This window comes from Gnatocerus cornutus, chromosome 1, assembly GCF_029298725.1.
Source record: "Gnatocerus cornutus isolate USDA-ARS CGAHR chromosome 1, icGnaCorn1.1, whole genome shotgun sequence".
Classification (NCBI taxonomy): Eukaryota; Metazoa; Arthropoda; class Insecta; order Coleoptera; family Tenebrionidae; genus Gnatocerus; species Gnatocerus cornutus.
Window position 1 is genome coordinate 14,548,547 of NC_142233.1, and position 24,356 is coordinate 14,572,902.

Genomic DNA, 24,356 nt, shown 5'->3' on the forward strand with positions numbered 1-24,356 from the left:
ATCCCAAGAAAATCGAAAAAAAAACAGATTTTAGAAGTTTTTATTTTTTGAGCCAACCAAAAATTTCCAACATTTTTTCGAAAATTTGCAATTTCGACAATTTTAGTGCCATATTAACCAAATTTGAAGAGATTACTAACTTTGAGTTGTTTATTAACTCCACCAAATCCCAAGAAAATCGAACAAAAGACACAGATTTCAGAAATTTTTATTTTTAGAGCCAACCAAAAATTTCCAACATTTTTTCGAAAATTTGCAATTTCGACAATTTTAGTGCCATATCAACCAAATTTGAGGAGATTACTAACTTTGAGTTGTTTATTAACTCCACCAAATCCCAAGAAAATCGAACAAAAGACACAGATTTGAGAAATTTTTATTTTTAGAGCCAACCAAAAATTTCCAACATTTTTTGGAAAATTTGCAATTTCGATAATTTTAGTGTCATATCAACCAAATTTGAATCGGTTACTGACTTTAAGTTGTTTATTAAATCCACCAAATCCCAAGAAAATCGAAAAAAAAAACAGATTTTAGAAGTTTTTATTTCTTGAGCCAACCAAACTACTAAATATAGAGAGGTTACCATTTATGAATTGTTTATTAACTCCATAAAATTTTAAGAGAATAGAGCAAAAAACACAAATTTTTGAAATTTTTATTTTCAAGACCAACCAAAAATCACCAACAATTTGTACAAAAATTTTTCATTTTGACATTTTTTGTACTATACTAATCAAATTTAGGGAGGTTACTAACGTTGAGTTCTTTATCAACTCCACGAAATCGCAAGAGAATAGAGCAAAAGGCACAAATTTTGGAAATTTCCATTTTTAAGTCCAACCAAAAATTTCCAACATTTTTTAGAAAATTTGGAATTTCGACAATTTTAGTGCGATACCAACTAAATTTGGGAAGGTTACCATTTTTGAATTGTTTATCAACTCCACTAAATTTCAAAATAATAGAGCAAAAAACACAAATTTTAGAAATTTCCATTTTCTAGACCAATCAAAAATCACCAACAATTTGTACAAAAATTTTCCATTTTGACAATTTTTGTGCTATACTATTCAAATTTAGGAAGGTTACTAACGTTAAGTTCTTTATCAACTTCACAAAATCGCAAATGAATATAGAGCGAAATGAACAAATTTAGAAAATTTTTATTTTCAGAACCAACCAAAAATTTTCAACATTTTTTCAAAAATTTACTATTTTCACAATTTTTGTGACTTAGCAACTAAATTTGGGGAGGTTACTAACTCTGAGTGGTTAATTACTTCCACCATATCCCAAGATAATAGACCAAAAAACACAATTTTTTTAAAAAATTATTTTTAGGACCAATCAAAAATGTTCGACAGTTTTGACTAAAATTTGCAACTTTGACAATTTTAGTGCCACACCAATTAAATTTGGAAAGGTTACTTTTTTTGAGCTGTTTATTAACTCCACCAAACCTCAAAAAATAGACCGAAAGACACAGAATTTAAAAATAATTATTTTTAAAACCAATGAAAAATCTTCGATATTTTTTACAAAAATTTGCCATTTTGACAATTTCTGTGTTACATTATTTAAATTTAGGGAAGTTACTAATTTTGAGCTTTTATTAACTCCACCAAATCGCAGAAGAATAGGGCAAAAAACACAAATTTTAGAAATATTCATTTTCAAGACCAACCAAAAAACACCGACAATTTGAACAAAAATTTTCCACTTTGACAATTTTTGTGCTACACTATTCAAATTTAGGAAGGTTACTGACGTTGAGTTCTTGATCAACTCTACGAAATCGCAAAAGAATAGAACAAATGGCACAATATTTGGAAATTTTTATTTTTAAGACCAACCAAAAATTTTTAACATTTTTTAGAAAACTTGGAATTTCGACAATTTTAGTGCGATACCAACTAAATTTGAAGAGGTTTCCATTTATGAATTGGTTATTAACTCCATCAAATTTTAAGAGAATAGAGCAAAAAACACAAATTTTAGAAATTTCTATTTTCAAGAAAAATCAAAAATCACCAACAATTTGTACAAAAATTTTCCATTTTGACAATTTTTGTACTATACTATTCAAATTTAGGGAGGTTACTAACGTTCAGTTCTTTATCAACTCCACGAAATCGTAAAAGAATAGAGCGAAAGGCACAAAGTTAGGAAATTTTTATTTTTAAGACCAACCAAATATTTCCAACATTTTTTCAAAAATTTGCTATTTTTACAATTTTTATGCCGTAGTAACTAAATTTTGGAAGGTTACTAACTCTGAGTGGTTTACTACTTCCACCACTACATCTCAAGACAGTAGACCAAAAAATACACATTTAAAAAAAATATATTTTTAGGACCAACCAAAAATCTTCGACAGTTTTGACTAAAATTTGCAACAATTTTAGTCCCACACCAATTAAATTTGGAAAGGTTACTTTTTTTGAGTTGTTTATTAACTCCACCAAACCTCAAAAGAATAGACCGAAAGACACAGATTTAAAAAAAAAATGATTTAAGACCTACCAAAAATCTCCAATTGCCAATTTTTGTGCTACACTATTTAAATTTAGAGAGGTTAATAATTTTGAGCTCTTTATTAACTCCACTAAATCGCAGGAGAATAGAGCAAAAGAGCCAAATTTAGAAAATTTTCATTTTAAGACCAACCAAAATTTTTCAACATTTTTTCGAAAATTTGCGATTTTTACAATTTTCGTGCCATAACCAAGTAAATTTAAGGAAGTTACTAAGCGTGAGTGGTTCATTACTTCCACCAAATCTAAAAACAATAAACCAGAAGTCACAGATTTTGAAAATTTTTCTTTTTAAGACCAACCAAAAATCTCCGTCATTTTTCACAAAAATTTGTCATTTTGTCAATTTTTATGCTACACCATTCAAATTTAGTGAGGTTTTTAATTTTGAGTTCTTTATAAACTCCACCAAATCGAAAAAGAATAGAGCAAAAAGCACTAATTTTAGAAATTTTAATTTTTAAGACCACCCAAAAATCTCCGACGTTGTTTTGAAAATTTGCATATTCGACAATATTAGTGCCATACGAACTAAATTTGTGAAGATGTTGTTAGTTTATTGTAGCTGTTTATTAGTTCCGGCAAATTTCCATAGAATATAGCAAGCAGAAGACACAGATTTTAAAATTTTTCTTTTTAAAGTCCAATCAAAAATCTTTACCATTTTTTACAAAAATTTGCAATTTCAATCATTTATTATGTCCACCAACTCTCAAACGAATCAAGCAAAAGACACTAGTTTTAGAAATTTTCATTTTTAAGACTAACCAAAAATCTCCGATATTTTAGTCTAAAATTTGCAATTTTGACAATTTAGTGTCACACCAATCAAACTTAAGATGGCACAGATTTTAAAAATTTTCATTTTTTAGACCAATCAAAAATCTCCGATATTTTGACGAAAATTTGCAACATCAACAATTTTAATGTCACAAAAATAATTCGAGAAAGATACTAATTTTAAGCTGTTTATTAAATCTCAAGAGAATAAAGAAAATTAATATCGTGCGATTGATCGAACAACTCGTCCTCAGTTGGTTGCGAAATTTCTTTGATTGAAAATATAGATTCTAGAGTTTTGACAAACAACAATAATTTTGATGGCGGCCTATTACTAGGTACATGTGCCTATTGTTAAAAAATGTGCATAATAATATAATTTCTGGTTTTCATTTATTACGATTTAAATTTGTGGAGAGAAACAAAGAGCTTAATAACATTATAATGTTTTAATATGCATGGCTGAGCCACAATCGTACATTCAGATAATTCTCGAAATGAGCTGAAGTTATTCCCACCAAATCACATTAATAATTAACTCCAAGTTTTAAGCCTTGGCTCTGATGAAAAATCGATACTAAGAAGTGTTAAAATTTAATCCCTTTGTGAAAAATTAAGTGTAGATAAATCGATAGATGCGGTTTTGCTCGATCAATTTTCCATGTGTGGAGGCCTCGATCCAGAAATGGAGTAATTTGCAATCTACTCCTGCATACAAGAAAAGCCTCAGCCGCGTTAATAAATAATCACAAGTGCGAACATTTCCACATGAGATAACAGCCCCTTTCTCCCTAGCCGTCGGAAACGAGATCTTTTCAAGCAAACCGGAAAACCATTGTGGCCCGATGTCGTTGAAATAAAACAAACGGCAATAGAATTCGCCAAACGTTTTAATCGTGAGGAGAGAAAACGCCGCAGCCACTTAATATATCAGCTTCCAGATGATTTTTATCATTGGAGTTAATAGGTGGTCATAAAAGAAGACACTAACGAGTACAAATGACAGTTATTAAAATATAAGAGAAGTTCCGGTTATAGTTCTTTTGTGAGTCGTCCATTACAGTAATGAACAATCTATTTCCGTCAAAAGAGTCTCAGCAGAAATAATAGTCTCCAATAACACTAATCCCGAGAAGATTACTAATAACAAGTGATCCAGCAGGTCCTAAATCTTCCCTCACATAGAGATTATCATCCGGGAGCAGCTCCTCTCGTCCGGTTAAACCGATTTCTTTTATTCCGGCACCTCGATGTAATTCCTCCAACCGATTGCTTTTAATAAGAATTTGACACGTACATTTGTCTGTTCAATTCCAATATGTGAGTGTTTTCTGCTTTATCAGATTTATTTAGAGCGCACTGAAGCAGGAATAAACATTTTTATTCAATTGGTTTTTTGTAGATATTTCCTTCTATTGTAGATCGCGTCTGGGAAAGAAGCAAACATCTGACGGTTCTCACCCAGAAGGACTCCTTTTTAGAGTAATCATTTTGTATCTTTGAAGTAGCAACGTGCTTTTGTGAGAAATTATAATTGATTGCCGGAATTGAGAATTCCTTCGTATTGAGAGCACACACCTCTTTGCCGACTCAATAATTTATCTTCACACCTCGGGCGGAAACCCTTCCATTCTCAGGATGTACTTAATTTGCAAAAAATGATTAATATCACTCAAATTTTAACCATTTACTTGCGATGGAGATTGGGGTTTAATGCATTTCACACATTTAAATTACCGCAAAGGGATAATTAATGAAGTTTGCCGTTTTACGATCAATCTAGCGGTTGCATGCGGATTTCTTCAGACGCGAGGCCATTTAACAGTCAATTCATTTCTAACTATTTATTTAACCTAAAATTAAGAGGGCAGTGGGCTTGGGAAAAAATTTAATTTAGTAGCTTACATTATCGCAGCTTTTTTAAGTACAAAAACTAAATATTTGGGAGATTTGACAGTATTTGAGAAAGAAGTTGACATATGTTTAAAATCCACAGCCTGTTAAAAATGTAAATTTAAGTTCAAAAAATTCAGTACGTACATTCTTAAATCCTCAATTTCAAAAACTTGCAATTTCGCAAATAAGCGCTAAAGATTCTCAAGTTCTCTGTGCCTGAAATTATAGTTGAATTGTTCCTTAAGACTAAAATCTTAAAAGAGTCATTTAGGAATTTTTGAAAAAATGTATTTATATTGTAGGGTGTTTCCATATTATTTCTAGGCCCTTCCTAAAATATTCTTCTTTCAAAATAGTTCTACAATAATTCTTCACAGATTGTATCAATCACAATTCTTTTTTTTCAGTCTATTTTGATTTTTCTAAATTGTTTTTAGTTGTCAAAAAAGAAAGAAATTAAAATGTTTTATTGTTTCTTCCACTGTTGTTTCCAGACATTTCTCAGATTCCTCTAGGTTCTTTCAGCATGTTTTTTCTCCAAATAATTCTCAGATTGTTCTTCTTTTCAGAGTTTTAACTTTAACACTTTTCCTCCTAAAACAGAAAAATTTAGAGAATTTTTGAGAAAGAAACCGAATTAAAAAAAATAAATATTTCGAAAACGAGCAAAAACCATTTTGGCTGTTTTTATACTAAAACAGTAAAATTTGGAGAGTTTACTGTCTTTGACTTGTTTAATTATTTTGCTAAATTTCAACATTTTTGAGAAAAAGGCCTAATTTTTGGAAATTTTTATTTTGAAGAAGATACACAATTTTACCTTTCGTAACTTTGGCAGTGTACCCTACAACAGTAAAATTTACAGTTTTTCCTTCTAGCCGTTGCTTAATTATGCTAAATTCTAGAATTTTTGAAGAAGAAACCAAATTTTTAGAAATTTTCGTTTTGAAGATAACCAAAAATTTTCGGTATTTTCTATTTAATTCCGTAACTTTGGCAGTTTTTATTCTAAATCAATAAAATTTGGGAAGTTTACTGTTTTTGACCTGTTCATTAATTTTGATTCATTTCAAAATATTTGAGGAAAAGATCGAATTTTTAGAAATTTTTATTTTGAAGCGACCAACAATTTTTACCATTTTTCATTAAATTCCATAACTTTTTTAGTTTTCGTTCTAAAACATTAAACTCTGGGGAGTTTACTGACTTTGACCTGTTAATTAATCTTGTTTAATTCCAAAATTTTAGACAAAAAGACCAAATTTTTAAAAATTTTTCTTTTAAAGACGACCAAATTTTTTCACCACTTTTTTTTAAATTCCGTAACTTTGGCACTCTTTACTCTAAATCTTTAAAATTTGGATAGTTTACTGCCTTCGACCTGTTTATTAATTTTGATTAATTCCAACATATTTGAGGAAAAGAGCGCATTTTTAGAAATTTTTATTTTGAAGCGACCAACAATTTTCATCATTTTTCATTAAATTCCATAACTTTTTTAGTTTTCTTCCTGAAATATTAAACTTTGGTGAGTTAACTGCCTTTGACCTGTTTATTAATTTTGTTTAATTTCAAAAATTTTGACAAAGAGACCAAATTTTTAGAAATTTTCATTTTGAAGACGACCTAATATTTTCATCACTTTTCTTTAAATTCCGTAACTTTGGCACTCTTTACTCTAAATCATTAAAATTTGGAGAATTTACTGGCTTTGACCTGTTTATTAATTTTGATTAGTTCGAAAATATTTGAAGAAAAGACCGAATTTTTAGAAATTTTCATTTTGAAGCGACCAACAATTTTCATCATTTTTCATTAAATTCCATAACTTTTTTAGTTTTCGTTCTAAAACATTAAACTTTGGAGAGTTAACTGACTTTGACCTGTTTATTAATTTTGTTTAATTTTAAAATTTTTGACAAAAATACCAAATTTTTAAAAATTTTCATTTTGAAGACGACTAAATTTTTTTACCACTTTTCTTTAAATTTGGTAACTTTGGCTCTCTTTACTCTAAAACAGTAAAATTTGGAGAGTTTACTGCCTTTGACCTGTTTTGTTAATTTCGCTATATTCCAAAATTTTTGGAAAAAGACCAAATTTTTAAAATGATTGTTTTGAAGACGACACAAAATTTTCACAATTTTTCTTTAAATCTCTTCTTCTCTCTTCTTCTTGGCAGTTTTAATCCTAGAGCAGTAAAATTTGGAGAGTTTACTACCTCCGACCTGTATTAATTTCGCTAAATTCCAAAGTTTTTGAGAAAGAGACCGAATTTTTAGAAATTTTTGGTTTAGAGACATTCAAAAATTTCCACCATTTTCCATTAAACTCTTTGGCAGTTTTTATCGTAAAACAGTAAAATTTGGGAGAGTTTCCTGTCTTCGACCTGTTTATTAATTTTGCTGAATTCAAAAATTTTTGAGGAAGAGAAAGACCGAACTTTTAGAAATTGTCATTTTGAAGACGACAAAATTTTAATTTTCAGAAAAAATAAAAATTTTTTAAAAAGAGACCAAATTTTTAAAAATGTTTGTTTTGAAGACGACACAAAATTTTCACAATTTTTCTTTAAATCTCCTTACTTTGGCAGTTTTAATCCTAGAACAGTAAAATTTGGAGAGTTTTTTCAGAAGAAATAAAAATTTTTGTTTTTTTTATTTTATTTTCTAACTCCAGTAGTTTTGGTCTTAGAGGAATTAAATATAGGAAGACTCTTTCTTTGAAGTTACTTATTATCTGTACAAAATGCCAAAATAATAGTGCTAAATAGACAAAGTCTAGAAATTTTCAGAGTTAATCTGATTTTCAGAATAGAAAAATAAAAAATGCTGAATATTTTGCAATATTTTCTTTAGTTCTGTTATTGTTCTGCAAGAGTAACTTATTTTCTGTGCCAAATTACAAGATTACATACCAAGGAAGCCAATATTTTGAAATTTTTATTTTCATGGCAAATCAGAAATTCTGAAAATTTTACATTTTCTCCTCTAATTTAGCCAACTTTGCTCCTAATGCAATCAAATTTGAGGAGATTGTTCTGCTTACGGCACTAATTAATTGTGACTAATTGAAAGAATATGAAGTAAAGCAGACAAATTTTGGAAAATTGTATTTGCAAAGTGAATCTAAAATGTTGAAAGTTTTGTATTTTTCCTCCAATTCTGTTTTGTCCCCAGATGAATAAAATTTGTGGGCGTTGTTTTTCTAAAGTAACTTATTAATTGTTCCAAATTACATAATTATAGAGCTAATTAGGCAAAGTCTAAAAATTTTCAGAGCGAATCAGAAATTCCAAAAATTTACGCTTTACTCTATAATTCTGCAAATTTTGTTCCTAGTCTAATCAAAATTAAGGAAATTATTCTTTCTAAGTGCTTTATTGGTTGTGCCAAATTACTATTTTTTAAAAATTAAGGTTAAATTTAAAAAAAAATATTTTTAGAGTGAATACAAAATTCGAAAATTTTGCATTTTCTTTAATTCAGGTAATTTTGCGCTTGAAACCACAAAATTTGAAGAGGTTGATCTTCATAAGTGATTTATTTTCTGTGTCAAATTACAACAACAATATCGAGCGAGGGAGCTAAAATTTAGAAATATTTATATTGAAAGCGAATCAAAAATACTAAGAATTTTGCATTTTTACTACTAATTTTGCCAATTTTGCTCCAAATTTCATGAAATTTGTAGCGATTGTTCTGTAAGTACCACAAACTGCAAAACTATGAAGCAAAACATACAAACTTAAAATAATTTTATTTTCATAGCAACTATTTTCTTCTCTGCACCTTTCTAATCGAAACGAAAGACTAATTTCCTAGCCCATCTAACCAAGCCCAGATCCCGTCTCTCTGATCCACCATAACGAACCAATTTCTCTTTCTTCCCAAGCGTCTTCCCACAAAATTAAAACATGTTATTTGCATTTTCCTTAAAACCCCTGCAGGTACGTAGTTAGTTATCTGTACCAAACATACGTTGCATCAAAGCAAACCTCGTCAAAGGTAAACCCTCATTATACTGTCTTTTTTTCCAGTAAAACCCCAAACGGTGAATATCCTAACAAAAGAAAAACAAGTGTCAGCGGGCAAACGTTACGAAGTTGAGTGCAGAACGTCAGGATCCAGACCAGACGCCGTTATAACCTGGTGGAAAGGAAGCAGACCCGTCAAAAAATTGGCAAAAAACGTGAGTAGATTTCGACGTAATTCATTCAATTAGCACTGACCCGTAAAGAACACAACACATTTCTGTAATTTTCCGTGTCAATACGGAAAAAGGTTCAAAGCGCACTTCGGCTCGTTTTAATTTAAGTTTCTTGATCAGTTTTTGCCGCGCAAAACTTGTTGCTGGGCGAATTCGACGAACATCGAGTACATAATTTTGGAACTGATTAATCTGCGCATTTTATATGCAAATGAGTTTGAAAGCTTGCAAATTGTAACGCAGGAAGGGAAATTACACATAAACAATATTAATTTAAAGTATATTTTGCATAAACACGATTTTCATAATTTACTTTGTGGCATGTGAATTATCGGCTGAACGAAATATTCACATTTGATACCCGAATGTGATTAAACGATAATCGACTTATGCTAATAAGATTTCGCGTGATTGTATTTTAAACCGATCATGTAATGGAACCTCAATAACAGATGATGAAGTGGTGGCACTTTTAAGGGTTGATTGCGATGGATGTGGTATGAAAGTCATGGGACTCGAAAATATTATTTTTGGTTTCTGATATATTATGCATTCCGCATGTCTTGAGACAGAGGGTGGCTATGTGCTATTTTTCATAGGGTGGACTGCTTCAGATGGAATTTTTCTTGACATCTATCACTAGCAGGCCTCATGCGTGCGTGGTATTGACGTGGCGGAGGTGTCAGAGGGCGGCTTCAATCTTTTTAATTGACGGAAATGAAGAATTTTAATATTCCGTTTTCAAAATTTCGGTTTTTAAGTTCGATTTCATGCTTTTTAAATTTAAAATGTTCTCATCTAATGTTTAAACAAAATTAGCAAATTTTGGCGTTATGATAATTCCAAAAAAAGTTTAGAATTTTCAGAAAATCTCAGAAAATCATGAAAAATTGGAGAAAATCTTAGAGAATTTATAATTATCTAGAAAATCCTTGTGAGTGATAGACAATCTTGAAGAACTTTCAGGTAGAGAATAGTCAATTTAAATAAAGGAAAAAACGCAAAAAAAGAAATTAAACAAAATCTAAAAAAGAGAAATTAGGAATTACCGAAAATCAGAAAATCAATAATTTCAAATTTAATCTTTAAAACTTCTATGGAATTCCAATTTTTTTAAGGATTTTTGTATAAGAATATCACAGATAATTCTATATAATTTAGAAGCATTTTAGAAAGCATAAACAAATTTCTACAGAATTGTAGAAATTAAGACTTAGAATAAATATCTGAATTTGTGTCTATCCAAAGACCAGAATAAAAGTCAAAATTTTAAAGGCTTTTAGGAATTCTAGAATAAACTCTTGGAGGATGTCAAGGAATTTTAAAGACTTCTAGATAATTCTAGAGATGATAAAATTATATAGAAATCTAGAGCACATCATACGAAATTTTAAATAATTTGAAAATATCTAAATAGTCATAAATTAATTACAAAAAAATTCTAGAGAATTTTGACGATCCTTACAAATTCATAGAAGTTCTTGACAAATTCAGTTAACCTGTAGAGAAAAATTGAGAATTTTAGATCATCCAAAAGACACCATAAAAGTGAAAGTTCTAGACAATTACCAATAAAATGAAGAATTCTAAGAATACCAAGAAATTTTTAATAATTCCTAGAAAATGTCAAAAAAATGTTAATTCAAAAGAGTTCTAGAGCAGTTTATAAAAAAATTTAAATAATCTTGAAACTTTTAAGAAGTCAAATAAATTACAAATAATTTAAAAAAAATTATGATATTCCTTGCAGAATCGTGAAGGTTCTTAAAAACAGTTATGACAGAGAAAAAAATAGGGATTTTAGGTGCACCTAAATTATCTAAAAGATAGACGTAAAACTTCCAGAAAATTATCTATAAAATAATGAATTCCAAAACAATCTTTAAAATTTCTATAGGATATTAAAGAGTTTCTAGACAATTTCAGAGAAACCTAATTTTGGATCATATTATAGAGAATTCTAGATCATTTTGCAGCATCTATAAAGTCATAAATAAATTAAAAAGATTCTTAGAGAATATTGACGATCCTTGCCAAAAAGTGGAGGTTCGTGAAAAATACATTTAAAACTTAGACAAAAAATTATTTAATAATTTAATAATATTATTAATTTTAGACCAATTTTAGAACGCGATAAAGGTAAAAATAAAAATTTTAGAAATTTACCAATACGATAATTTGAAACTTGAAAACTTTTAGAAAAGATCCAGGAATTTTAGATAATTTGTAGATAATTTTAGAAAGGCCTAAATTATAGAAAATTTTATAAAATTCTGCCGTATCTTAAAAGTTATAAATAATAATATTGAGGAGGTTCTTAAAAAAAATCAGTAAAGACCAAAAGAAAAAATTAAGAATTTTATACTTTCCAAAAGACACAATAAAAGTAAAAATTGTAAAGAATTTTATTGACTCTAAGACAATCTTGAAAATAATCTTAAAATTTTAAAGATTTCTAGATAATTCCAGAGAGACTTAAATTACAGAAAATTCTGGAGCTCTTTTAGATAATTTAAAAGCATCTAGAAAGTTATGAGATGATAAAATTATAGAGAATTCTAGAGCACATCCTTAGGAATTCTAAATAATTTAAAAATATTTAAGAATTCATAAATAAATTACAAAGAATTTTAAAGAATTTTGACGATCCATGAAAAATACAGTCAAGACCTAGAGAAAAACTAAACCATTTTAGACATGTGAAATTCTAGAGATTTACCAATGAAATGAAGAATTTTAAAGACTTGAAAACAATCTTGAATGCTCCAAGAGGAAGTCATAAATTTTATAGATTTCTAGATAATTCTAGAAAGACCTAAATTGTAAAAAATTCTAGAGAATTCAGGAATATATTTTCTAAAATTCTCAATAATGTAGAAGATTCTAGGAAGTCATAAAAAGAATTCAAGAGAATTTTGATGATTCTTACAAAATCGTGAGGCTTCTAGAAAATTTAGTTAATACCTAGAAATAAAATAAAGCATTTTAGACCATCCAATGAACACAATTTAAGCAAAAATTATAAAATTTTACCAGTACGATAGAAAATTAACTTAAAAACTCAGAATAATTCTAAAAAAGCCTAAATTATAGAGAATCTTAGAAAAGTGAAATAAAGAATTCTATGGATTTCAAGACGAGCTTGAACACTCCTAGAGCATGTCAAAGGATTTTTAGAGATTTCTAGAAAATTCTAGATAGATTTAAATTATAGAGAACCCCATCGAATTTTAGAGTATTTTATAGATAATTTTTAAGAATTAAGAATGTCATAAATAAATCAAAAAAAGTTCTAGAAAATCTTGACAATCTTTTTGAATTATAAATGCTCTCGATAATTTTTTTAGGGCCTGGAGAAGAACTTGAGATTTGTAGACTATCCAAAGAATACAATAAAAGTAAAAATCCTAGACAATTTCCAACAAAATAAAGAAATCTAGAAATTTTAAAAAGGGAATGCAAAAAAAAATTTGAAATTTCTAGATAATTCTTATGGGTCATAAAAGGTTAAAAATACAATAAATATAAAAGATACAGTACTAGTGAGTATGGGATAATAAATGAGACATAAAAATTAAAACATCTTGAAAAATCAAAATGAAAAAAAAAAACGAAGAATTTTTTAGAATCATAAATAAGGAATTCTAGAGATCTCTAAAGAATTTCAAAGAGCCTATTAATTCGTATTAATTACAAAGAATCCTAGAAAATTCTGAAGCATCTGGTGTATCTACATAAAAAATTACAGAAAATTTGAAAAAGCGTAAAATCGTAATTTCAATCTAAAAAATCCTAGAGAATCCTTGACACCCGAAAAGTCATAAATAAATCACAAAAAATTCTAGAGAATCTTCAGGATCTTTAAAGAATCGTGGAGGTTCTTGGAATATTCAGTTAAGCTCTATAGAAAAAGCAGAGAATTCTAGAGAATCTACAGGACATAATAAAAGTAAAAAATCGTCTACTATCATAAAAATCTATAAAATTATCAATAAAGTAGAGAATTGTAGAGATTTTAACACTCTTGGAAACTTATCTTTGCCATAATTCTAGAGATATCAAGATAATGCTTGAGAATCTAAAATAATTAATTCTATATTTACAAAGAATTTGAAAATTTGAAAAAGGGTAAGGACTTAATATATCTGAAAAAAATTTGAAAATTCAATAGAAGTAAAGAATTAAAAAAACAATTCTGAAGATTTCAAGACGAAAATCCCTGGAAATTTTAGGGATTTTTAGATAATTCTAAGTCGGAAATAATTATAGTGGAATGCAAGTTATTTTAGGTTTTCTATTTAATTTCTTTTTTTCGATTTTTTTATTAGCAGTTCTTTTAAAATTCACTTTTTAAGACTCTTAATTTCTTAATTTAGTAAACTTTTACTTTTTCTGGTCTAATCATATTTTATATTGTCCAGATTCTCTATTCTTCTTGTTACCTTCAAACTTTTAATCATTCTTTTTAGTAAAAAGCATCAGCTAACTACTCTAATTCCCGAAATAAATCGCGACAAATTCCAACACAAAAGAAAGACAAACTGTTCGCATCAATTTCGCAAGAAATTTAAATAATGCAATTCGCAAAAACAGTTCTCTACTTTCCGCAATTTAATAGGATAAAAACAGTATTTTAAGCCTCATTAACTTTTTAAAAATTCTTTCAATGTCTGGCAATCATTTGTTACGCACACTTTCTGACGCCATCTATTCAAGCAAGTTTGGATTTCTTTACACAGTTCTTGCTTTTATTCGATTTTGAATGGGTTGGCGTTGCACAAAGGATAAGCATCCCGGTGATTAGGGTGAACTCAGACGAGAATAATGCAAAATGGTGGATACATAAGAAAATTAGACTGTGGAAACCTGCGAATATTATAAAGAATCGGGAAGAAGCTCCACTGATGTCTTTCTCAAAACGAGTAATTAAAGCAAACTCGAGTTCTAAGTAGTGCAAAACTTGGAAAACTGCATCCTGGGATGTTCAAACTTTTGCATCGGTTTGTTGATGTTGACGCTGCAGCGAAAGATTTGTAATATTCTATCTTAATTTATTCACCATTATTTTTGAAAAATTGATTTTTAGGTTCTACTGTACAAACATTTATTTTCTTCAGTTTTTCTTAAAAACTTGCAAAGTTGTGGAAATGGTCGACAGTGTTTTGGCATCTGCGCGAAATTCTGCGTAAAATTAGCTCCATGGCAAATTTGGTTCAAAAATTAGCGAGATATCGACTCCAGAAGTTTTAGTAATAAAATTTGTTTTCGAAAAAATCCTGAAAATTTAGAAACGAATTCTTAGGTTAATATTTTGGAATTTGGCAGAATTACTAAGCGTGTCATAAGTAGTAATGCATCCATTTTTAATTCTAAAGTTTCTAAAATTAGCGAAAATACGAATTTTAATCTAGAAAATTTGAAATTTTTGTTCGTCTTAAAATAAAAACTTTCTAAAAAGTCTGTTTCTGATTTTAAAATTTTGGATTTTAGCAGGGTTAATAAGCGTATCAAAAGTAGTAATACCTCCATTTTTGGTACTAAAGTTTCTTAAAGTAGCAAAAATACGAATTTTAATCTAGGATATTGTAAATTTTTAGTTCGTCTTAAAATAAAAAATTTCTAAAAAAATAATTTCTGGTTCAAAAATATTTAAATTTGGCAGAGTTAATAAGTGCGTCATGTCATAAGTAGTAATACATTTATTTTTGGTACTGAAGTTTCTAAAATTAGCGAATATACGAATTTTAATCTAGAATATTGGAAATTTTTTGCTCGTCTTAAAATAAAAAATTTCTAAAAAGTATGTTTCTAGTTCAAAAAATTTGGAATTTGACGAGTTATTAAGCTTGTCATAAGTAGTAGTGCCTTAATTTTTGACACTAAAGATTCTAAAATTACCAAATATACAAATTTTAATCTAGAATATTGGAAATTTTTAGTTCGTCTTGAAACAAAAAAATTCTAAAAAATCTATTTCTAGTTTTAAAACTTTGAAATTTGGCAGAGTTAATAAGCGTGTCATAAGTAGTAATGCCTATAAATTTGATTTACAAATTCCTAAATTTAGCGAAAATACGAATTTTAATCTAAAAAATAAGAAATTTTTTGTTCGTCTTAAAATAAAAATTTTCTATAAAGTATATTTTTCGTCTTAAAATTTTAGAATTTGCGACAGTTATTAAGCGTGTCATAAGTAGTAATGCATCCATTTTTAATTCTAAAGTTTTTAAAATTAGCAAAAATACAAATTTTAATCTAGAAAATAGGAAATTTTTTGTTCGTCTTCAAATAAAAATTTTCTAAAAAGTCTGTTTTTGTACTAAAGTTTTGGAAATTTGCCACAGTTAATAAGCGTGTCATAAGTAGTAATACATCCATTTTTAATTCCAAAACTTTTAAAATTAGCGAAAATACGAATTTTATTCTAGAGCATTGAAAATTTTTTGTTCGTTCTAAAATTAAAAATTTCTAAAAAGTCTGTTTCTGGTTCAATAATTTTGGAATTTGGCATAGTTAATCAGCGTGTCATAGGTAGTAATGCATCCATTTGTAATTTTAAAATTTCTAAAATTAGCAAAAATACGAATTTCAACCTAGATAGAATATTGGAATTTTTTTTGTTCGTCATAAAATAAAAAAACTTCTAAAAAGTATGTTTTATGTTTGAAAAATTTGGAATTTGGCAGAGTTATTAAGCTTGTCATAAGTAGTAATGCTTTAATTTTTGGCACTAAAGTTTCTAAAATTACCAAACATACGAATTTTAATCTAGAATATTGGAAATTTTTAGTTCGTCTTAAAATAAAAAAATTCTAAAAAATTTATTTTTAGTTTTAAAATTTTGAAAGTTGGCAGAGCTAATAAGCGTGTTATAAGTAGTAATGCCTCTAAATTTAATTTACAAATTCCTCAAATTAGCAAAAATACAAATTTTAATCTAGAAAATAGGAAATTTTTTGTTCGTCTTCAAATAAAAATTTTCTAAAAAGTCTGTTTTTGTATTAAAGTTTTGGAATTTGCCACAGTTAATAAGCGTGTCATAAGTAGTAATACATCCATTTTTAATTCCAAAGTTTTTAAAATTAGCGAAAATACGAATATTATTCTAGAGCATTGAAAATTTTTTGTTCGTTCTAAAATTAAAAATTTCTGAAAAGTCTGTTTCTGGTTCAATAATTTTGGAATTTGGCATAGTTAATCAGCGTGTCATAAGTAGTAATGAATCCATTTGTAATTTTAAAATTTCTAAAATTAGCAAAAATACGAATTTCAACCTAGATAGAATATTGGAATTTTTTTGTTCGTCATAAAATAAAAAACTTCTAAACAGTATGTTTTTGGTTTGAAAAATTTGGAATTTGGCAGAGTTATTAAGCTTGACATAAGTAATAATGCTTTAATTTTTGGCATTAAAGTTTCTAAAATTACTAAACATACGAATTTTAATCTAGAATATTGGAAATTTTTAGTTCGTCTTAAAATACAAAAATTCTAAAAAATCTATTTCTAGTTCTGAAATTTTGAAATTTGACAAAGTTAATAAACGTGTCATAAGTAGTAATACCTCTGAATTTAATTTACAAATTCCTAAAATTAGCAAAAATACGAAGAAAATAGGAAATCTTTTGTTCGTCGTAAAACAAAAATTTTCTAAAAAATTTGTTTTTTGTACTAAAGTTTTGGAATTTGGCACAGTTAATAAACGTGTCATAAGTAGTAATACGTCCATTTTTAATTCTAAAGTTTTTAAAATTGGCGAAAATACGAATTTCAATCTTGATAGAATACTGGAAATTTTTTTGTTCGTCCTAAAATAAAAATTAAAAAAAAATCTATTTCTGGTTCTAAAATTTTTTAGTTTGGCAGAATTAATAAGTGCGTCATGTCATAAGTAGTAATACATCCATTTTTGATAATAAAGTTTCTAAAATTAGCGAAAATACGAATTTTAATCTAGAATATTGGAAATTTTTTGCTCGTCTTAACATAAAAAAGTTCTAAAAAGTCAGTTTCTGGTTCTATAATTTTGGAATTTGGCAACGTTAATAACTGTATCATGAGTAGTAATGCCTCTAAATTTAATTCTTAAATTCCTAAAATTAAAAGACTAGTGGAAGATTGCTAGAATTCTTTACTTTCTTTCTAATTCTCTAGTATTTTCGAAAAATCTTAAAAATGAATGATTCTCTTTTATTATGTCTTTTCGGTTATCTAAAATTCAGTATTTTTCTCTAAACGTTTCATGATTCGGTGAGGATCCTCACGATTTTTTTTATAATTATTTTAATTATCTTCAAAATTTTACATTAATTCTCTGGGAATGTTTAAATATGTATTAGACTACATCAAATTTTCTATATTATTGTTAATTCTCTAGAAGAGTCAATTTGTGTCCTTTAGACGATCTAAAAGGATCAATGTTTTCTCTAGGTCTTAGCGGTCGTTTTCAAAAATTTCTACGATTCTCCAAAATTTTTTTTAACGATGTGTTAGAAAGTTTCATAATTTTGCAAGTTAGGCAAATTAAAAAAAAAATCAAAAGAGAAGGCGATGTACTCACAAAAACTTTATTCACAAGTATCTTCGAGTCCTGACCTGGATAAAACGGGCTTTACCACTAAAAGAAGGTGAACGAAGGGTTAATTATTTAACTTCACCCGGAGAGAAGAAACTGCATAACTTCAAGTACCATTAAAGAAGTCGTATAATGGCTTCAATTTTCCTGTTCTCTGCCAGTTGGCTTCGTTTCCTAAATGTTTGAGTTGGATAAAGTTAGATTAGATCAAACGTGGATTTTTACCTCTCGAGCTTTGAATTATAAGTCGAGTTGCACTACTAAAAGCTTGTAAGTTTAAGATTATATGTACGATCAGAATAAGGTTTCAAGTATCAGGACATAAAAGTTTTAATCATCGCGTTCTAGTTTAATGCGCGTTTAGGAATTTCTTGTTAAGAATTTGTTGTTTAAGGGCTCTAAAGCTGATCTAATTTATCGTCCATTTGGATGTTACTTGAGAATTTAGAAGATTTAATGCAGTTTTCTTATATTTACACAGATTGGCTGTAGGGAATCTAAAGATGTAATAATATACAGAGTGTTCTATTAAAAATAGACAACTACTTCCGGTCGCGGATTAAATGTGCCTAATTTTATTGTAAAATTACAATGTAAATGTTAAACAACTTTTCTAAACCCGCAGTGACCTAATAAATAAATTACACTGTCTACTGTAGTTAGTTACGGCGAACTTCTAATTACAAAGTTTTCTTCTACGTACCACAAAGTTTGTTTAAAAAGTTGCATCAAAAAACAAACACGGATGTAACCGACAATTCTGCACATAGAAATGTAATTTGTTGACGTTGCAATATTTTATTTTGGGCTTCAAAATCAGTAGTTTAGTCCATTTTAATGCAATGAAGAGATTTCAATTTTTTTTCTTTTAAAACCGTGAATTTCAACAAGATTTAAAAAGGTTTAATTTAGATTTTCTCACGTTTTCAATTTTCAATTTTTAATCTCAAATCTTCAAATTATCGTTTTTTTATTCTTAAAGAAGTAGGAGAGAAGCTGAAAAAAGAATTAAAAGAGAAAAGATAAAAAGGATCTAACAAAGAAACCTTAAGAAAGTCAAGCAGAAATAACGAATTAATTAAAAAAAAAATATTTCGAGACAGGAACTAAACAAAAGAAAAGCAATTAAAGATGCACGCTTAAAAAAAATAAAAAATAATCGAAAACTATAAATGGGTTTTTTGTTGCGCGTGATAGTTCAAGTTGTAGCGGTCCGACTGTACAATTTTTAGTCACAAAATTCTTTATGGATTTAAGGTTTCTCTAAGTTTCTTTAAGACTGAGAATTCTATATATATAATTCTACAGGTATAAGTCTAATTTTGAATTTTTTTTATTTTGAGGATAGACTAAAAATTTTGTATCTAACAACAAAACAATGAAAATTGAAGTTATTAATTTAGTCTTGTTTATTAAGTGAGCTAAAGTGTAAAATTATAGACCGTAAGAGTAAAATTTTGTATTGTTTAACTTTGAGAATAAACCAAAAACTTTTGAAAAAATGTGTTAAGAGCTGTAACTCTGGTAATTTAGACACAACAGAAACCAAATTTGAGAAGATTAAATATTTGGAGTTGCTTATTAAGCGTGCCAAATTGCAAAATTTTTGGCTAAAAAAAAAATTTTGGCATTTTATATTCTGAACCCGGACTGAAAATTTCAAAAAAAAAGAATAGCTTGTAAATTTGGTACAATAAGCACAACAACGAAAATTGGGAAAGTTGCAAATTTAGACTTGGTTATTACTTAGAAAAATTTTAAAATTTTAATCCAAAAATTTGCCAAATTTAAAAAATATATCTTTTGGATGAACCAAAAACTGCATTTTTTTTTCTTTAATATGTAACTTTGGTAATTTGAACGCCACTGCTGTCAAATTTGAGGAAATTACTAATTAAAATTTCTTTATCAACGGGTTCAAATGTCAAAAATATAGAGCAAAAGCTAGTTTTAAATAAAAAACAATATTTTTTAGATGAGTCAAAAATTGCTAATTTTCTTACCAAGGGTGTAATTTTAACGCTACAACAATCAAATTTGGAGAGGCTACTAACTTAGATCTGCATATTAATTCTTATACATATATTGTAAAACTGTAGACCAAAAAACTCAAATTTTTGAATTTTTTATTTTGGAATTTAACCAAAAACTTTTGAGAAATTGTGTTGAGGAGTGCAACTCCGTTAATGTTAATGTCAAAACAATGAAATTTATGGAGGTTAGTTATTTGGGGTTGCCCATCAACTGTGTCAAATTGCAAAATTGTCGGTAAAACAATAAAACTTTAAAAGTTTTGTATTCTGGAGATGATAGTCAACTAAAATTATCGAATATAGCTTGTAGTTCTAGTAATTTTAACAGCACAACAACGAAAATTGGAAGTAATTTAGACTTGCATATTCACCGAACCAAATTTCAAAATTATAAAGCTAAAGCGGCAATTTTAAAATTTTTAAAAATTTTTGTATGAATCAACAACAGCGAATTCTTTATTAAAGATGTAACTCTGGTAATTTTAATGCCACAGCAATGAAATGAGGGGGAATTACTAATCTAGACTTGATTATTAACCCTGCTGCAAAATTATAAACCAAAAAAAAAACCAAATTTTGGAGTTTTTTGTTTTGTGGTTGAATCAAAAACTTTTGAAAAAATGTGATAAAGGTAATAACTGGCAATTTTAACACCACAACAATCAAATTTGGGAAAGTTACTAACTTTGACTTGCTTATTAACTTTCCCAAATTGCAAAATTATAAACCAGAAAAAAACAAATTTTTGATTTTTTTTTAGGTCAACCCAAAAACTACTAAAAGAATAATTGTTAAGAGTTGTAACTCTGGTAATTTTAACACCAGAGCAATCAAATTTAAGGAGGTTAATTATTAAGACTTGCATATTAACTGAGCCAAATTTTATAAATTATAGAGCTAAACAGACAATTTTTTTTTATTTTTTGGATAAACCATAAACTGCAAATTTTTTATTAGGGGTATAACTCTGGTAATTTTGACGTCACAGCAATCAAATTTGGAGAAGTTACTAAATTAGACTTGCTTGTTAATAATGCTAAATTGCGAAATTATGAACCGAAAAAAACAAATTTTTGATTTTTTTATTTTGAGGTTGAACTACAAACTACTTAAAAAACTGATAAAGGTTGCTACTCTTGTAGTTTTAACCCCACAGCAATCAAATTTAGGGAGGTTAGTTATTTAGACTTGCATATTAACTGAGCTAAATTTCAAAATTGCAGAGCTAAAGAGACAAATTTTAAGATTTTTTATTTTTTTGGATAAATCAAAAACTGCGAATTTTTTATTAGGGGTGCAACTCTGGTAATTTTGACGTCACAGCAATCAAATTCGAAATGGTTACTAAATTAGACTTGCTTTTAATTATGCTAATTTACAAAATTATAGACCAAAAGTGGCAAATTTTCGATTATTTTAATTTCAAAATAAACCACAAATTGCTGAAAAAATGTATCAAAAGCAATAACTTTGATAATTTTTACACCACAGCAGTAAAATGGGGGGAGATTACTAATTTAGACTTGCATATTAACCCTGCAAAATTGCAAAATTATGAACCATAAAAGACAAGCATTCTAATTTAGTGAGGTTAATAATTTGGACTTGTTTATTAACTCTCGCAACGGACAAAATTATAAACCAAGAAAGACAAATTTTTAATTTTTTCATTCAGAGGATGAACGAAAACTTTTTGAAAAAATGTGTTAAGAGCTGTAATTTTCCTAATTTTAACACCACAGCTATCAAAGGAATATTATAAGTTTAAACTTTCTCATTTGTTGAGCCAAATTTCGAAATTTTAGCGCAGAAACGACTGATTTTATATTGTCTAGTCTTTTAAAATTTCTTAAATTTCATAGAATCTGAAATTCTAAATTTATGAGGTTTCCGATATTATTTTATTTTTTGAAATTTTTAATTTTTTAGAAGAGGTTCCAAGATTTTGTTATAAATTATTCGGATTCTTAGATTTTATCAATTTAAAAATCGAATTGCTGAATGATATAATTAGTCCTCTAAATCCTCAGAAACGCAAGTTTCTTAAAATTATTAATTTTGTTAAACATCCTCCAATCTTTAAATCTCTTCTTTATTCCTACTTTCCATCACCTCCACAGTTTTTAACCTTCACACTATTGAAAATTCTTTCACGTTCCTATCAAGAACTGCAATCTGTGCGACCTCAACGCAGGTAACTTTTCCCAGCGTCTAATTGCTTGGTAAAATATTAATCCGTTAAAGTTTATCTTCGTTACCACCAATGGAAAGTTCTTCAACATTTTTAATCTTGTATTTAGTTTTCAGAACAAAACAACCAGAGTCTGAGTATTTTAACGTTTGCTCCGGTGATCGATGACGATGGCAAATACTTGACCTGCCGAGCCGAGAACCCGTCCATCTCCGATAGCGCGCTGGAGGACAAGTGGAGATTAAACGTCCATTGTAAGTTATATTTATTCTCTTCAAAAATCATTCTTGAGAGGACGATAAATTGTAGAACGTTTCTTTAAAGTCAACTTTACGTGGTTTTTGAAGGGGCTCGTTAAAAGGCGATTTGTTGGGTTATAATAGGTTCGGAATTAAATACAGAGTGTTTGTTTTATCTGTGTAGAAACTCTTGAGAAAATGTGTGCTTAGGCAACACAGTATACATATTATTGACAACTTCATTCAAAATATTGAATATGTTAAAGCAGTTCCTTTCGCTCTATAATTTTGACAGTTGGCACAGTTAATAACTAAATCAAAATTCGTAACTTTTCCAAATTTCATTGCTGTGGAGTTTAAACTACTAAAATTACAAGTGTTTGAAATTTTTTTGAAAATTTTTTGTTCATCTTTAGAATACAAAATTTTAAAATTTGGCTTGCTTGACTTACAATTTTGAAATTTGACACACTTAAAAAGTACTAAGTTACTGACGTCCCCAAATTTGATTGGTGTGGCGTTGAAATTACCGAAATTACAGCCCTTTACATATTCTTTTATGTTTTTGATTTATCCTCAAAACATATTCTTTTTAATTTGTTTCTTCAGTTCTACAATTTTGCAATTTTGCAGAGTACGAATAATCAGTTGGCTTAGATTAGTAAACTCCTCAAATTTAGTAACTGTGGCGTCAAAATTGCCATAAATACAAGCTTTAATGTTTTTTGGAAATTTTGGTTCATCTTTAGTATACAAAATTTCAAAATTTGTCTTGTTTGACGTACAATTTTGAAATTTGACACACTTATTAAGCAACTCAAAATTACCAACTTCCCTAAATTTTATCGTTGTGTCGTTAAAATTGCCAAAGTTAAAGCCTTTAAAACATAATTTCTTGTAGTTTTTAGTTCATCCCTAAATAAAAATTTTCAAAAATAGATTCTTTTAGTCGAAATTTTTTAAATTTGTTGAAGTTAATCAGTTGGGGTGAGATAGTAAACTCCCCAAATTTAGTTACTGTGGCGTCAAAGTTACCATAAATACAAGTTTTAATATTTCTTTCAGGAATTTTTGGTTTATTTTTAGAATAAAAATTTTAAAATTAGTCTTCTTTCACTATGAGAAAAACAAAAAGATTAAATAAGAATAATTTAAGAAAATTTAGTAATAGAATAGTAGAGAATCTAAGAAAAATTACAATAGAGAGAATTTAAGAAAATATGAGGGAATATGAGAGAATCAAAAAGAATAAAGAATAATTTAGATAAGGGAATTTTAAAGAATGCGAAAAAAATGACAAAAATATACAAAAGTCCAAGAGAATCTAAAATCATACAAAAAAGCAGCGAATAAAAAGCATTTAAGAGGCAAGGATTGAATTAAAAAGAGAAAAAAACGAGAATCAAAGAAATGTACGTATGAAATCTTAAAGAATCCTAGAAAATTGACAAAAATACAAAAGAATCAAACGTAATAAAAAAAAATCTAAAAAATCAACGACTTGCAAGAAAGGTTAAGAGAATATGACAGAATCAAAGATAATAAACTATTAGATAAGAAAATCCAATCATAGAATCTTATAAAATCGAAGAAACTTGAAAAACAACACAATCAAAAAAGTTTAAAAAACTCGAAAAAAAAAAACTAAAACAAAAATCTAATGAAATATAAAAAAACTACAAAATCAACAGCAATACAAGAAAATTAAAGTAAGTAAGTAAGTAAGTAAGTAAGTAAGTAATGTTTATTGTTGGCAAAGAAACCTGTAAGGTTTAACCAAAAAGGAAATATCAGACAATCAAAGAAAATAAACTATATATAACTTAAAAAATAAAAAAAAATAATCAGAAAATTTAAGAAAATTGGCAAAATATACAAGAATTGAATAAAATCGAC

The 24,356-nt window shown here is 27.9% G+C and overlaps 1 protein-coding gene across 1 annotated transcript in view; it reads left to right on the forward strand.

Moving 5' to 3' along the window:
* The window catches only part of side-IV (sidestep IV transmembrane protein), a 475,641-nt gene that overhangs the window by 377,118 nt on the left and 74,167 nt on the right, over nucleotides 1-24,356 (forward strand). Inside the window, exons 6-7 of the mRNA XM_088044905.1 lie at nucleotides 9,253-9,404; nucleotides 22,331-22,475. Of these exons, the coding sequence (XP_087901031.1) occupies nucleotides 9,253-9,404; nucleotides 22,331-22,475 (297 nt within the window). The remainder of the gene's footprint in view (nucleotides 1-9,252; nucleotides 9,405-22,330; nucleotides 22,476-24,356) is intronic.